The sequence below is a fragment of the Meriones unguiculatus genome, chromosome 3 (genome assembly GCF_030254825.1).
Source record: "Meriones unguiculatus strain TT.TT164.6M chromosome 3, Bangor_MerUng_6.1, whole genome shotgun sequence".
Taxonomy (NCBI): domain Eukaryota; kingdom Metazoa; phylum Chordata; class Mammalia; order Rodentia; family Muridae; genus Meriones; species Meriones unguiculatus.
This window is the reverse complement of record NC_083351.1, coordinates 177,575,126-177,591,889: the sequence shown is the minus strand read 5'-3', so window position 1 is coordinate 177,591,889 and position 16,764 is coordinate 177,575,126. Positions and strand designations below refer to the sequence as shown.

Below are 16,764 nucleotides of genomic sequence, written 5' to 3'. Positions count from 1 at the left end.
CCTTCCTCCCTTCCTCCCTCTGCCCCTTCCTCTCTTCCTCCTACCCTCTCTATCTCCCTTCCTCCCTCCCTCCCTCCATCTCTTCCTTTGGAGAACTCCTCCTTTGGTTCTAGTAAAGTCCTCACGTCAGTTACTTCTCAGACTCCTGTTTGGCTTTTCTTCTTGCTGATGTTTCACATGGCTCCATCCATCCTTTGTCTTCCTCTCCCTGCTCCTCTTGCTCTTCCTCCTCTGCTTCCTGTTCCCATCTCCCTCTTCCTCTCTTCATCCTTTTTACAGCAGAGCTTGTACACAGAACCTCCTAAGCCACTTCTTAACTAACGCTGACTCTTGATGAGCTTTAGGTCTTTTTCTAAGTCCAAATGTACTCCTCTAGCCGCCTTCCTGGATACAGCTGCCTCAAAGTTAACAGTGCCCACACCTAACCTCTGGTCTTCTTTGTGCTACATTCCATTCCTTCTGTCTTTCCTCAGATCAGTGTGTGGCTCTTGTGAGCTGCTAAAGGCAGAGAAAGGATGACACTGAGTCTCACTCTACATGTAACTCAGCAGTAGACCTGAAATGCTGTGTCACACAGCACTCCCACATTTGTTCTTCGCTCTCCCGTTTCTACTGATACTAAGGCCTAAACACTATTTCAGGAACTTCCTGACACCTTCCCCTGCTTCAGTCTCAGTACTCTCCAATCCGTAAACATTCCAAGTGACCAAACAGCCTCTGCTCATGCAGCCTTGGCGTCTGCAGTGCTTGTCCTTTGCTGACGAGAACAACGATCGTAAGGTGACAAAGCACTTTGTGTGGTGTGACACATGCCTGGAAGGTCAGTGGTCCTTTTTCCCCTTGCTCTGTGCTCCAGAGGTCCTGAGGACGCCTAGCCCCTGTCTACTCTGGCCTCTCAGGCTGCTCCTTATCTGTCTGTCTGTCTGTTCTTCAGAGAATGTCTTGCTTCTCCACAGCTACAAGTCCAGCCAGCAGAGAGGGTGATCTCTGTTGTTTACACTTTTTTAAATCTTAAAGGAGCCTTTTCTACCCTAATTGTTCTTTTCACTGTATTTCATTGTATCTCTCACAGTTTCTTCTGTTTTTAGTGTATGACGTGCTGTGTATATCGACACACAGAAGTGTAAATGTGAACTGTAGCTGGAGGCACAAGTGACTGTAGGGAAGGGAGAGGGTCGCGCACTCAAGTGAAAGGACTAAGTGCTACACTCCTTCAGGCTCACAAGCTCTGTTAAAGTGCTGATAAATTTTATAATGAACAGTTTATGATAATTTAAAATAAATTCCAGCCAAATAAACTATGTTAAAGACAACGAAGATAGCGCTGAAAAAGTGACCTTCCTAACGTATTGTATGTTACTGTTGGAGGAAACGTGTTTAGCTCCTATACTTAGCAGCACAAGAGAATATTGTACAGTTAAAATCTGTTAAAATTATGGGGCTGGCAAGATGGCTTAGTGGGTAAAGGAACTTGTGGTGGCAAGGCTAGAGACCTGAGTTCAATCCATAGGATATATGAAAAAGTCAAAGAAAATGACTCCACAAAGGCGTGCTCTGCCCTCCACCAATGCACAGTGGTATATGCACCCTCGTGCACATATCACACACACACATACTCAATGATAAGATGACAAAAACTAATCTACTAAACATTAAATTTAGTGAACCTATCAGTACATGTAATCCAGTACATAGAACTGTCTGAACAAGATGCCCATCATTGCTCAGCATGCACTGTTGAGAATTGCTGCTCAGCAGATGATGGATGTCAGTTCAGAGCAATGCTTGACCTCAACAACCTATATGCTTGTACGCACATAACAGATTTTCCTGGACGGCACCACTATCCAGGATCAAATGAGAGGACCCCTCAAACAGCGATGCTCAGAAGACACGCCGACACACCTGGAAACCACAGTGTTGCTGGTAACCGCAAGTCTTCAGAAGTTCTGAATGTGAGCTTTGAGCTGGGAGACGAAGTTTGGGATGACATTGATGAGGAGAGCTTAATAGAAGTTATGAGCTCTTCAGCCGATGTTGAGAAGACAACTGGACCAGGTAAAACTGGATGTTTGCATAAAGCAATGTCATTAGAAATTCTTTGAATATTTTCCTGTTTGTATTTGTTTAAGTAAGACTGTAATTTTTCACAAAACTAAAAAAAGGAGTGTCTCTTCCACAAAGAGTGTTTTCCCCCCTGAAGGCCAAAGCCAAGGTTGTTTCCTAGTGATGCTATGAGAAATGAGGTGAGGTCTTCCTGACCCATTCCCCTCTCCTTTTAAAAAGAACTTGTAATTATTGTACCTTGCTGTATGCTGTGTAGTACACTCTTGCAGTGCCCACAGAGGCCAGAAGAGGGCCTCTGGTTCTCTGAGCTGGAGCTATGGAGGGAGCGAGCTGCCATGTGCATTCTTGGAATGAAACCAGGTCCTCTGGAGGAGCAGACAGTGCTCCTAACCACTGAACCATCTCTCCAGCCCCCACCCCATTTCTTGTTAAAGGTCCTGTTTAAATCCAGACTATTTATTAAATTGTTCCTCATAAACAGACTATCCTGATCTCCATTCTGAGTTCACTTGGGACAAAAGTATTACATTTTTAAGAGTATGCCCGCATGTGCTTACAAGGACAGACAAAACCTTGACTTCTAGTGGAAAGGCTCACTTCTCAGGTATAAACAAACAAGAAGGGAGCGATAGTGCTTTCTGTATGGAAGGTGTGTGTAAGGCAGACAAAACCCGAAATCATGAGACTTAGATATTTGAGTTATATTTGCTCTGATTTACCAGAACAGGTAACCGACTCTCTTGGTAGTTACTGCAGTAGAGGAAAAATGGTGATACTCTTCCCATGAGGACAGACAGAAGAAACCAGCCCTCAGCCTGCAGAGCTGTCTTCCTCCCTCAGTTTCCCTCCACATGCTCTCCCCAAGACTATCTAAAACACATCAGAAAGCAGCAACTACAGCAGGCAGTTAGAAGTTAAAGTGCCATTGTCCTGGGTTCATAAAGAGTTCACACTTTTTTCAGGACGATCAGGATTTTATCAGTTACATAGAATAGGACTGGAAATCTATTAGAGGCACATTTTTGTATCTCCAGACAACTACTAATCCCTACCTCAAGATTTTTGATGTGTCCTGAAAGCTAGGAGTGTATATGCTGACCTCTGAGGTGATCTAATCCTGTGACAGGAAAACCACTTTCGGTGAATACCTTTCCCCCATGTGTAGAGTATTTTAAACCATTGACCATTGAAAATACTGAATAAATTTCAATTTGGTCATATACCTAAATTTTAAAAAATCAGTAGTGGTGACTTGAGACCTTTAAACATAGTGCCTAATAAATTATGTGATTTATAGAATTTTTTTCTTGGCTTCTTCTCTTATATTCTCTATGTAAATCAGCTTCGACTATTGAGAATTATCTATTGGTTAGTTCTTTGTCAGCTTTGCACAAGCTAGAGTCACCCAGGAAGAGGGAGCCTCAGTTGAGAAAAAGCCTCCATCAGCTTGGTCCTCAGCTGGTCTGTGGGGGCATTTTCTTAGTGACTGATTTGGGAGGGCCCAGCCCCTGTGGGCAGTGCCATCCCTGAAGGTGATCTGGAGAAGGCAGGTAGAAGAAAGCAAACTGAGTAAGCCATGGGGAGCAGCCAAGGAAGCAGTGTTGCCCCATGGCCTATGCTTCAGCTCGAACCTCCAGCTTCCTGCCTGACCTCCTTCTTGATGATAAGCCATAAGATGAAATAAACCCTTTCCTCTTCAACCTACTTTTGGTTAAGGTGTTTTATCACAGCAATCAAAAGCAAATTAGAACATCGGTCCTTCCTTTACTTTTTTAAATTTATATTTTTTGTTATGGCTTTACCAGCTGGCCGATGAACATATCCGCAGGTTTTCTGAGAACTGGGGAAGCTGACTGAAGGCCTGGTCCCTGCCCAGAAAGCACTCGGTCCACCAACCCACCTCCTCGGCCCTCCCCTTCCTTCCTCACTAGTCCTGCCTATAGAGACACCTTGTAAAGCTTGTGCAGCACTGTGTTATCTGCCAGCTGGTATTTCACTTCAGAATGTTCTCTTCTCATAGGATTTGGAGACACTGGTGGTGCAAGTCTCAAGAGAAGCAAGATAGCCTTCCAAGAGTCAAGCAAATACCAAGGAGACCCCTCAAACAGGCAAGCTCCAGAACTCCGTCTGCAGTTCTTAGAACTTTGTGTCCTCTTGGAACAGAACTGCACATGGGCTTGGGTCATTTGATGTCAGAGAACAGTTAACGTGTTAAACCACTGTAAATGCGGTGACACTAGAAGCTTCTTTCATAAAGAGCTGCTGTCAGACCACCTGCACCAGAGGCATCTAGCAGTGCTTATTAAGGGACTGAGTTCTTGTCCCCACAATAGATCTACTAAATCATGGTCTCTGGGGTGGAATCCAGGAATTTCATGTTTTCCAAACAAGTAGGAAAGAGGTGAATAGGCATTCTAGATCTAAATTTATTTTTTAACAAAAGGATATAAGGCTTTAAAAGACAGGCCATGTACAGGATCACTGAGGTATGTTTTGTGTTGCCATCAAAGTAAAGATGAAATTGCTGAATCTGAGTGTAAGGACTTAATGCTATAATAAGTGTACTTCTAGCAGGGCAAAATTCAAACTCAAGCACCTTCAGAATTTAGGGAGCCAAGGCTGAGTGTGGACTGTATCAATAAGGGACAAACTGCCACTCAGCTCTAGTTGGTTATTGCTGCCTGTGAAATACAACTTTAGTGTTGGCAGATCTGTGATTTTTTTTTTCTAGGAAAGTTAGGGTTTTAAATTTTGACATCTAGTTCAAAGAAATTAATATGCTTGGCATCCCCTCCAAGTTCATCAAAGTACAGCAACAGTCTTCGCTGTAGCCCAGAGTTAGCGTAGGGTTTTCCGGTGGTTCAGCTCCATGAAGACAATACAGACATTCAATTTAATCCGAAAAAACTATTTCAGAAGTAATAGAGAAAGAGCAAATCACAGAGGGTAGGATCATGAGAAGTATTGTGACCAATAAGAAAAACAGAATATGGTAAGAGCTGCCCTGGGCAGAGGTGATGGGGAAAAGGTAAGAGTTGGATTTTTCATGTCTCAGAGATGTGCCTGAGATGGCTGAGTGAGTAAAGGCACTTGCCACCAAGCCGGATTACCTGAGTTTACTCTTCGGAATCCATGTACTGGAAGGAGAGAGGCATTTCCACAGTTTGTGCTGTGACCTCCACACTCATGTGGGCACACACACAAATTTTTAAAATCTCAGAGATAGTCCATTCACTCTAATAATTAATGAAGTATGATAAGGGAGGAGGGGAGAGAATTTGTAGCAGCTAGATACATGGAGAATTTTTAACTAAGATTGTAATCAAGGCACTGTGATTTTTCAGTTCTTCATATATTTGCCCTTCCCTCATGTTAACTGGCACATACTGCCACAGAGGACAAATGTAGTGTGTCGGAGGCCAGTGTCCCTCTACCCTGCACTACTGTTTTGCAACATAGGGAAACATTGTCTGAGAAGACAGGAAACAGAATTGGAAAAGAAAAAAAAGCATCTTAGAAGTGTTTAATTTGCATCAGTTTTGACAAAGCGCAAAGTGCATTTGGAAATACTAGACTTGATTAGAAATCAAGACGGGGGAAGAATTTTGGCCAGAAGACAAGAAATGCTGACAGCCCCTCTATTGGGTGTTCAGCCTTATAAGTCATCACTGCCTGATCACGAGCAGCAGGACCACAGAGCCCCGGAGCCCAGGGAGTGCAGGTGCACGCAGACTTTGTGCACATGGGCTGCGTTTTCCTGCCCCTGGGGCCTGAGACCACTGTTCTCAGCAGCAGCAAGTCTCCCCCTCAGGTCTTCTAGGAGAGCTCCACTGCCCAGGAGCTCATCCACCCTACCGTTCTCTGGGTTTTCTTCTCCTAGGCCATCTAACAGCCTTCTTAACATGTCCTTTTATCCCTTTTCATTTATTAAGTCTGAGTCACAGAGAATAAACAGATATAAGCAGCAGCAGAAAACTATTTTTTTTTACATCATGCATTTTAAAAACTACAAATAATTTGGAACCGTTTAGGAGATAAATGTTTTAAATGCATGCTCACAGGAAGTCCATGAGAAACACTGTCAGAGGTTGTGAGGTGGGAGAGCCCCATGGGAACTGAGAGCTGCTGCCCAAGGGTGCTGGCTTTCTGATGCTCCTTTCCCTGTCTGTGTTCTTCTGTGATAGAGTATTCACTAGCCAAATCAAACAATCTGGTCAGTGTACGTGACATGTCCCCCTCCGTCCACTGTTCACTCCTCTTCACACTGCTTTCAATCTTAGCCTTTACTAACATCTTAACTCGGAAAGCACTGGTGACCGTCTTTAAAAACAGCTATTTCCCAGGACGTTCCTCATGGGCTTCAGAACCTGTAACTGTGTATAAATATATAAACACATATAATGTGTGTGTGGGCTCACTCCTCAGGCACAGCTCTGTGCTTACCATTATTTACTTGTGTCTGTGTCTGGGGGAGTATGTGTGCACAACTGAGGAAGGAGTGTGTTAAAAGCACACACAGGCCAGAAGTTGGGTGTCCTCCTCCCCTGCTGTCTGTCTGTTTCTTTGAGTGGAGTGTCTCCCTGAGCTTGGCCTCGTGTGTTCTTGGCCACTGAAGGCCACAGCACATGTGCCCCTCTGCCCAGTGGGGAGAGGGGGACCCAGCGTGTCATGCATGTGCTGGGCTCTTAAGTCCTGGCCTTGGGCTATGCACCAGTCACTTGTTTTAATTATTTACACCAGATCACGGCTTCCTCTCTCTCCTCCACTATCTCCTCCTGTCCCCCTTATCCTCCTGTCCTCTGTTCTCTTCAGAAAAGGGGAGGCCTCCCACAGAGTGTAGGGTGAGGGGACATATACCCCTACTGTCGGCAACAGAGGCAGAGACAGCTTCTCCTGCTGCTCAGAGTGATGCCAAGCTGCAGAACTGTGGCACCCAGGCACAGGGCCTAGGCTGTCCTATACGTGCTGTTTGGCCGTTCAGTCTGTGGGCCCCTATGCTCTTTTAATTCTTCCTCGCCTCTTCCACAGGGTTCCCCAAACTCTGCCTACTGTTGTGCTGTGGGACTCTGCATCTGTTTGTCAGCTGCTGGGTGAGGCCTCTCAGAGGACAGTTGCATTAGGCACCAGCAGGTCTCCATGAAAGCAGAGCTGTGGTGGGAAGACGAGCGTAGGGTACGGGCACAGCAGTCACTCTGACCTTCCTGCAGTCTGCATTGGTTTTGTTGTTGGTTGGCTGCTTTTGGATGGCTATTGTTGTCTGAGATCTCACCAACTGGACTACACTGGCTGGGTCAGCATCCACCTGTCTCCATTTCCCCAGCACCAGGGTCACATGCTTGCACCGTGACACTTGGCGGTTTGTACCTCGGTTCTACACTCAAGCCAGGTCCAGGTGCTCACCAGGCAGGCATTTGATCAACTAAGCTGTTCTCCCTGCATGGTTTTTATCTTCATATATGGCCTGTTTCTGTGTTAGATAATATCTCACTGGTGCTTGTTTACCATTTTATATCTAGTGCCTAGCATAATACATGGGTATAATAGTAAATAATGTATTCTAAAGTGTGAGTATAACAAAACTCATGAAGTCTTGTACGTAGTTACGTGAAGGAAAGTGGTAACGAAGTGAATCCAGAATACAAGGAGGATAAAGGTGAGGCAACGGGAGTTTAGAAAAGATTTACAGGTTTCTGCATTATAGAAAATCAAGTATAACCCTGAATCTTAAAAAAATTGAGTGATTATTTCTTAAATAAGACTCTGGAATATGTAGGTTGGGTTTATTCTTAAGGAGAGAAAACAGAGAGGTATGGTCCCAGCACTTGGGAGGCAGAGGTAGGCAGATCTCTGTGAGCTGAGGCCAGCCTGGTCTACAGAGTGATCTTCAAGACAGCCAGGGCTACACGGGGTGACCCTGTTTCACAAAAAGAAGAAAATACACGAAGTTCTCAATGAGGACAGGAAACAATATCAACTTTTTGTAATAAATATAAAAGTTCTTCGCAGAGTAACTATTAATGTAGAACACTTTGCTTTCTTGTTTGTCATATTTCATAACTGATTTGATTCTTAGTTTTGTTTCATCACGTGAGAAGCCGAATGTTTACGTATCAGATCGTGCCATGTCCAAGTGTGGGCCATCCCCTGTGGCAGAGTCACCACAACAAGCTGGAAGTGCAAGTCTTGTAAGCCATGTGGATTTGTTTCTATTTTCAATTTTGCTTGAATCTATAACTCAGTGATTGCTATTTTCTACATTAATCATAGGTCAGTTTGCATGAGCGAAGACAGCCAACGCTGTCACCCGTGATTGAGAGGGTGTGCTTTACCCGCTCTAAGAAAACACCATGGTCTTCCAAGTGTCAGGATATGTTTATTTGAAACAGTGGCTCTAAGAAGGAAATGTAAGAGCTCTTCAAATACACTTCAAGGCTCTACTAGCAAAAAGTTTACAAAGAAATTCAGTGTTGTTTTTTGGTTCGTTTTAAAGATTTATTTTTAACTGTGTGTCTGTGTGTCTCTGTTATCTGTGTGGGTATCCGTGTGTGTCTGTTGTGTGTGTGTGTGTATTTCTGTGTATGCCTCTGTATCTGTGTGTTTCTCTGGGTGTCTGTATATGTCTACTGTCTGTGTGTATCTCTGTATCTGTGTGTGTCTATATATGTGTGTCTGTTGTTTGTGTGTAGGTGTTTGCATGTGAGTGAAGGAATCAGGTCCTTCTGCAGCTGAGGTTACAAGCAGTTATGAGCCGTCTGCTGTGGGTGCTGACACTGGACTCGGGGCCTCTGGATGAACAATGCATGCTCTTAATCACTGAGCTGCTTCTCCAGACCCTCCCTAGTTCATTTTAAACATCAGAAATGAAACTTTTTTATTTATTGAAAGCATGGAAATTTTAGCTCTCCTTAGAACTAAGGAGACTAATTTTAAACTTACGTTTAATGCTGTTAACTAGGAGGCACTGAGTTGAAGGCGCCATTACTGACTTGAACGCTATGTTTTACTGACAGTGTAAACTGTAGTGTCTGTGGGGAAGCACAAGTGAGATCAGCTGCTCACAGAAGTTCAGGCTGCCGTTTGCCCATCAGCAACGTCACAGCTCAGCAGGGCCAGTGTCACAGTTGCAGTGAATCTAACTAGCGCTCACTGCTGGACACTTCTAAGAGGGACCTCTCAGCAGTGTCTCTATCCGTAGAGGCAAGCTTGGAACCTGCTCATGCTTCATTAAACAGCATTACATGCCAACATATTTAAAGAAATAAGAAATGTGTTCCTCATCCTTTACAGTCAATTGTGTTTTACCCACAGACGAGGTTATCATATGAGGTGTGCTTGCTCTATTGACCTCACAGCAAACCTGAAGTGTAACTGTACTGTAATGTCATATTATTTACTCTGTATTTTTAAAAAAAAGCTCATTTACAAAAAATAATTTTTATATTTGCTTTTTCCTTCTAGTAAGTATCATCCTGATTATGCAGCTGAAGAAATGAAGGCCATTCTGGAAATATTTAATGGCATTTTCTAATAGATATATATATATTTATAATATATTATTAAAGCAAAGTATAAACATGGCTAGTGACTAATTATGACTTATTTTTAAAGATAACTGTTAATTGTTCAGACTTTTCCCTTAGATGCGATTCATTTCTCAACTTCTAAAAAATTTGTGTACTGATATATTTTTAATTCTATTGTAACTTTTAGAATGGTTGCTTCAATAAACTGTTAAATTATCATTATAATTTGCTATTAAACCAGTTTTAATAGAAACTAATATTTCATTTTCATTTCTTTCTTTTCTTTTTTTTTTTTTTTTCGAGTTAGGGTTTCTCTGTGTAGCCTTGGCTGTCCTAGACTCACTTTGTAGACCAGGCTGGCCTCCATCTCACAGAGATCAGCCTGCCTCTGCCTCCCCGAGTGCTGGGAGCACGGGCGTGTGCCACCACACTCAGCCATTTTATATTTTCTTAAGGAGGTTATCCGAGAGAGCAAAGTAACACTATCAATGAGCATGCCTACTGCACAGCATGTTCACTAGCATGGTTCTTGTGTCCTGTTCTGGTGTTGGCTCCTCTGGGCTTTTGAGAGTCTGGTGGCCTTTTAATCTGTTTTCTCACTTTGTGCAGTGGCAAATGAAATATTAATGGTACGGATTGTTGTACTTACTTTTTGAAGGTTTTTCTTATATGTATAGGTGTAGTCCCCGGTGCGTTGATTTATTTGTACATGTGAGTGCAGGAGCTCACAGAAGCTAGAAGAATGCACTGGATTCCCCAGAGCTGGAGTTACGGCTGCTTGTGAGCTGTTGTGTGGGTGCTGGGAAGCACTCTTAACCATGAAGCCATCTCTCCAGCTGTGTTCACCTTACTTTTCAGTGCGTGAGGCTGAAACCATGAGACTGCCTTTACTGGAGCCAAGGCACTTTCTGTCTTTATGCAGGTTTATTACGAGGTTAGGTTCACTTCTAATTTACCTTATACAATAGGCAAAGTGGAAACCACGAGAAATTTTAGAACATTTTTAGATGTTTTTGTCTCTAAGCATAAAAATGTAGAGGCAGAGAAAAAGAGAAACTTACAGGAGAAATAATGTCGTTACTAATGAGCATTATTAAGAATGTGTGCTAAACCTCTATCAAAAGCATAGAACAAAGCTAAAAAGTGTGTCTATTAAGGACAACCCTACCTGTCTTTTACAATTGGCGTCTCTGTGCCAGAGTCCATCATGACACAACCTTTAAACGTTCTTCAGATTCATTATAATGAAAAGCTGCGGCACTAAAATCTGTGTTTCTTTGACTTTGACACTAAAGCAACCGTTGACTTGAGTGTGCTCTGATACGGGAAAACCACTGTGCGTGGGCCTGCGGAGGAGGAGGCTGCTTCTGTTCTCACAGAGTTCACAAGCTGGCAGACAGAAGTGTGGGAAGGTCAGGCATGCCTCAGCCCTCTAGCGCACAGCGGGCCTTGCAGTGCAGCAAGCTGTATGAAGTGTTTGGTTTCTTGGTGAGTGTAAAGCTTATGCTTATGCCATACTGTAGCCTCTGGTGTAGGCAAGTTCAATAGCGTTAAAAAGCACCGGTCCTGTCTTCATTTAAAGCAGTCCATTCTAAGAAATGCTATTGTATGCGCTGCTGGAATGCATCAACACACTGCTCCGTTGGGTGGGAGACCTTCAGCTTGTAGAAGCAGTGCAGCCCGCCAGGGAAGGGAGGGAGGTGTGGGGAGCCGGTGGGGAGCCGGTGGGGGAGCGGGCGCGCAGAGCACAAGGCCGTGCACTCAGTCACCTGGTGGGCTCCATTGTAGAGGACTGCCCTGTGCCACACTCACTGAGGTCTGGAGTCTCCCTAAGTGGTTTACATTTCCAACACACTCCCCAAGACTGCTGGGGGTGCAGGTACCACACTGTAACCGACGTCTTCAAAACCGAGGGCTGCGGTCGTGGCTACACAGCACGGCCGTCCTGGTGAAGAGAAACCCGAGCCCCAGGGTGACCTTTACACCTTAGAAACAAAGATATTCAAAACTCGGGAAGACGCTAAGCTCGCCCACCGAAGTCCCACACAGCCGGGAACACCCGCCTTCCTCCGGCCCTCCCCCGGGGGAAACGGCCCCTTTTTCCTTCCCAGAGGTCCTTCTGCCAGCAAGTCCCGCCCAGCTGATTGGCCAGTCAGCTCTTTATTGACAGCTGCTACATCCACTCACGATACTCCTCCACAGCCTTCAGAAAAGTTCAAACTTGACCTTAAAAAAGCAAGACGACTGTGTTGAGGGAAAATGTTAGGAAACGGACATTCTAGACAGGGGGAACGGCCCAAGCAGAGATCCGAGGAGGAAAATACAGAGCCCAAAAAAATTATAGAAATGAATTCTGATAAAATAGCGGGAATAGAGATGAAAAAGAACAAAGTCTGATTTATGAAAAGGTATGTATGTGGGCCTGTTGGTGCACATCTTTAATCCCAGGACTCAGGAGGCAGAGGCAGGTGAGTTTGAAGCCAACCTGGGCTACAGAGTGAGCTCCAGGACAGCCAGGGCTGCGTGGAGAGACCCTGATTCAAAACACTGTGTGACAGGAAGGAGCTGCTGAGCGCTGGCCAACCTCGGGCTCAGCTTCTCTTCGAAGCCCTGTGGTTCTGCTTTCCTCCATTCGGCGGCTTCCTGCAGAATGCGCGCACTTTCCTTCCCTTTGCAGTCCTGCAAGGAGCCCACCGCACCAATGAGGCCTCCCTGCGGAGCTTCTCACCTGAGCCATGCCTCTCCACACGGCCGGGCGTGGCTATGAAGAACGCCATCCCACCTGCGCTGGAACAGACTGCAGACTGGGCAGGAACTAGGCCAGCGGTTACACCCTTCCCTGGGACCCGCGCGAAGTTCTTGGGTTTCATCAGCTGATAGGGACACCAGTGCTTAAGTTCTTGTCGTCGTTCTACACATGGCCGATCTCATCCCTGGAATTCAAGCTTTCTACCCTCAGGTGGCCATTTTTTTTCCAGAGGAGTTAAGAGTCGTCAGGATTTCCAGGGTCGGTACTGCAACATTCAAACATGTCTGGATTGTCTTGATGGACATAATTGTCACAGGCTGAGAGCCTTGGCTTGGCTGAGCTTGTTTCCAGCATCTAGCGGCATGGGGACCTGAAACGGCATTTCCAACATAACGGTTCTTGTATGTTAGTATTGGTGCGTCATTGTGTGGGGAATCCGCAGCAGCTGTGCGGGGCCCGGGCCCAGCAGAGGTCGCCGGGCCCACGCCACGCAGCCCCTCTGCTGTCTAAGCAGGAAGGAAGGTAGTCTTTCCCGCATGTTTTGCCGTCACATGACTCCAGCAATAGGGCGCTGTCCACCTTTTCCTCTCTGTGCAGTCACCTCTTTCAGACCTCTCTGGAGTGGGAACCGGGATCCAGGAAGGAGTGAGGGAGATGGAGTCGGCAACCCAGCACACAGCACGGTGCAGATCTGCCTGGACTGCCAAGCAGCGAGCCTTCTCGCTCAGCCTCTGGGCCAGCGTGCAGCGCCTGAGCTCTGGGTAGCAGCCACCCCACTGTCAGTATGCGGACGGGCACGCTGCCAGCACCGCGGGAACTCCGTGGGGGCGGGAAGGGGCAGCTGCTCCGGCCGGTCTGAGGCTCTATTGCGTGGCTGGCATGCACCGGCTGTGCCAACCGGTGTGCTTGCCGACCCGGGCGCTCCGCCATAGAGCCGTGTGGAAGCCTCCCTCACCATCCGCTCTGCCCACTCGGGGCGCAGCCCCCACTGTCGAGGGGGACGATATTGTCTTGAAGAAAAGTCTGAAGGTTAAACTCCAGTCTTTACTGTCTGGCAGCTCTGTTGTAAAAGTATGGCCGAATAAAGTTACTCCTGAACTTCTCCTTTATCCTTAAATTAAACTTTAAAAAGAAAAGGATTAGCAGTTGTTATTAGATTCTTACCTTTAAAATTATGAACTTCCAATATATAAACCTGGAGGTTTTCCCTGTGGTTTTATTACCTCCTCTGTCTGTTCATTTTCCTGTCCTGTCTATCAACCGTTTCCTAGCCTTTGGGAATTTTCCTTATTTTTTGTTTGCATTATAATGTCACATTTCTTATTTTAAATGATATTCATTTCATGTTTCATATGTAGCAAGAACACACTATAATAAGTTCATTTTACTACTTTTCACTTTCAAAATAACTTCATCTTTTGAAAATGTTGCCTCCTAGGATCCATCAAGGACTTCAGAGTGCACGCGGGAGAATGTTTGCTTTCTGCGTTTCATTTTCCACACTTACGATGACAGGTTTGGTTTTGTTGTTTGTCACTAACGAAGCAGCTCAGGAGAGGATGAATTTGTTTTGGCTCAGTGTCAGGGGCATTTGTCCGAAGTCCTGGCTCCGTTGCCGCTGGGCACATGTGTGGTGTTGTGAAGCAGCTTACCTCCAGTCAGAGAGACGGAGAGGAAGACCTGGGACAACACACATTAACCAGAAGGTTTGCACACATCTTAGAGCACTGTCCTTGTTTGGGAGGGTGTGCTACGGGTTTTAGATAGGAATGGAGATAACACAGAATAAAAGGATTTCGGGTAATACAGAAATGTACAGAGGAGTCAAAAGCACTGCTGGGGGCTGGAGAGATAGCTCAGTGGTTAAGAGCACTGGCTGTTCTTCCAGAGATCCTGAGTTCAGTTCCCAGCAACCAAATGGTGGCGGCTTACAACCACCTATAAAGGGCTCTGGCTCCCTCTTCTGGTGTGCAGGTGTACATGCAGACAGAGCACTCCTACATTTAAAAACAAAAATCACTGTTGATCCCAGGTGTTGGTGATGATCATAGCCCATCAAAATACACATGAAGAAGCAATGCGACACATTATGAAGTACTGTCAGCATTTAACTCTTATTTAACAATACAGTAGGGATGTATGCATATCCAAAAAGCATTTCATGAGTACTTTCCCAGGTGTGCATAATTTATTTAATGACCATCCTAGTGACATGCATTTAATTATCTCAAGATTTTTCCTGTGTTGCTATGGACATTGTTATAGACACAACTTTTTTTCCTGCTAGAAATGCACATCACTTTTTTGCTTTTGGTAGGTGGTCTGAATAAGACCACAGGCTCACATATTTGAATGCTCAGTCACCAGGGAGTAGAGCTGTTCGCAAGGATTAGAAGGATTAGGAGCTCCGGCCTTGTGGGAGGAGGCGTGTCACTCAGGGCAGGCTTTGAGGCTGCAAAAGTCCATGCCAGGCGTGGGAGAGCGCTCTCACGCTCTCGCCCTCTCTCTTCCCCTCTCTGCTTACAGATCAGAATGTAGCTTGCAGGTACTTCCCCTGCACCGTACCTGCTACCATGCTCCCTTCTTCTGTGATTCCTGCCAGGATGATAATGGACAAACAGCTGTCTGTGGAGCCTATCGGCACACCAAAGTGCATCCTGGCCCCAGGCGGCCTCAGTTTCACAAGTACCTAGCTCTTCCTGGCTCCTTCCCCTCAAGGGCTTCATGACTCATTCTCCTTCTCACCCGGCTCTCCAGCTGTATGCCTTCTCTCCATGGCTTTTCTTGTCTTCCTCTATCTCTCTCCTTCCTCTCCCTCAGCCCTCCCTCTCTTTCCCTCTGGTCTGTTCCTGCTTCTCTCATGTCCAGGTCCAGTCAGTCTGCTACCCTCTCCCTCTGCTCTGGACATCTTGCAGATGCTTCTGGCCATTCTCTCATACATCTTCAATAACAATCTGCCCCTTTATCATGCCATGGAGCAGTTATGTCTTCAGTTTATACACTGGCTCATGCCTATAAGCTCAGCACTCAGGAAGCTGAGGCAGGACACTCACAAGCTCAAAGACAAGCACACAGAGACCAGCTTTGGCTATAGAGTCACACCCTATCATTGCCTTCCCCCCGAAAAAAAAAACAATCAAAACCCAGACTATTTCCATATTCTTAGCCATCCAAATGTCCCTGTCAGCAATCAAGTGCATTTAATCATAACCCTTTCTGTTCTTTGTTATGTGAAATAAAAGACTGGGAAGCACACCAATGTCTATGCACACAGGATGTTTGAGCATTGCTTATGTCCAGTCTAAACCCCCGGGACTGAGAAAGGCAGAGGGAGGCCTCAAGCAGTGCGTCCTGTAGTTCCTTCAGTTACACATCCAGGGGCCTGCACTGTTCCCATCACTCCTCACAGGCCTAACAGTCGAAAGCCTCGGACTGCTAAGGGAGCAGATGCTCGTATCTCCCACCTCATCGTAAAGTGCCTCCTAATTTTTCTTAAACAGCTAACTGCAGTTTCAAACATCTTGACCAAGCCGAACTGGTTCCCATGGACGAGGTGGGGCAGCCCGGTGGATCAGATGACCTGGAACACGTCACTTCCTCTAATTCGGCTCAATGAGGATGAAAATTACAAGTGGTTGCAGCTCCAGAGGCTAGAGTGGCTATTTCAACAGATAACTGAACGAGCCGCTCAAGAAACAGAATGATGAGTGTAAACGGCAAACACTTAGCAACCACTCACTGTGTGCTGACTGCCATTGAGATGAAGGAGAGAAGCAGACAGCAATTTCAAAAGTCCAGGCTGGTGGGTGTCGTCTGCAGTGTAAGAACTAGTGTTGGCAGGTGTTGGCCAGCTGTTTAAAACCTCTTATTTATGTTTCTTTTATCTTCTCCCTACTCCTCCCCAATCCCTTCCAACACCCCAACTTCAGGTAGGAGAAAGAAAGGGTTAGTGGGAGAGGGGGTGCAGTTCTCTTAGCTGCTTCCTGCTGGTCAGGATTATCAGGTTCTTTGGAGCCCGTCCAGTCCTCACCTTAGGAGCTCTCCATCTTCTTGTCTCATAGCAACTAGAAGCAGCAAGAGGGAAGCAGCAGCAGCCTTGTTCTTTCTCTTCCACTCTCTGGGCTCTGGCATTTAATCTCTCTCCAGAGTCCTCAGATTCAAACTATCTGCAGCTGGCAAAGAGTTCCTCTCGGAGCCCACATGAAGCAAATAGTCTGCTGCTATGGACGGTCTAAATCACGCCCACATCCCACACCTGGGACCAAAACAGAACTGTGTTTACATCCACAACAGACAAGAGGAGGATGTCCTGACGCAGCTGACCTGAGCATTCAGGGTCCCTGGCAGCCCCTCTGAAAATGAAGCGCCATATGGCTCTCTACGGTCCTGGCTTAAAATCAGGTAATCCCGGCAAGGTCCTCAGGT

The 16,764-nt window shown here is 45.8% G+C and overlaps 1 protein-coding gene across 1 annotated transcript in view; it reads left to right on the top strand.

The window, feature by feature from the left end:
* Hfm1 (helicase for meiosis 1) overlaps positions 1-9,738 on the top strand; it is an 84,852-nt gene extending 75,114 nt beyond the window's left edge. Inside the window, exons 35-39 of the mRNA XM_060381088.1 lie at positions 1,825-2,058; positions 4,088-4,175; positions 8,141-8,252; positions 8,335-8,471; positions 9,526-9,738. Coding sequence (XP_060237071.1) covers positions 1,825-2,058; positions 4,088-4,175; positions 8,141-8,252; positions 8,335-8,448 — 548 coding nt within the window. The 3' untranslated portion in view covers positions 8,449-8,471; positions 9,526-9,738. The remainder of the gene's footprint in view (positions 1-1,824; positions 2,059-4,087; positions 4,176-8,140; positions 8,253-8,334; positions 8,472-9,525) is intronic.
* The last annotated feature ends 7,026 nt before the right edge of the window (positions 9,739-16,764 follow it).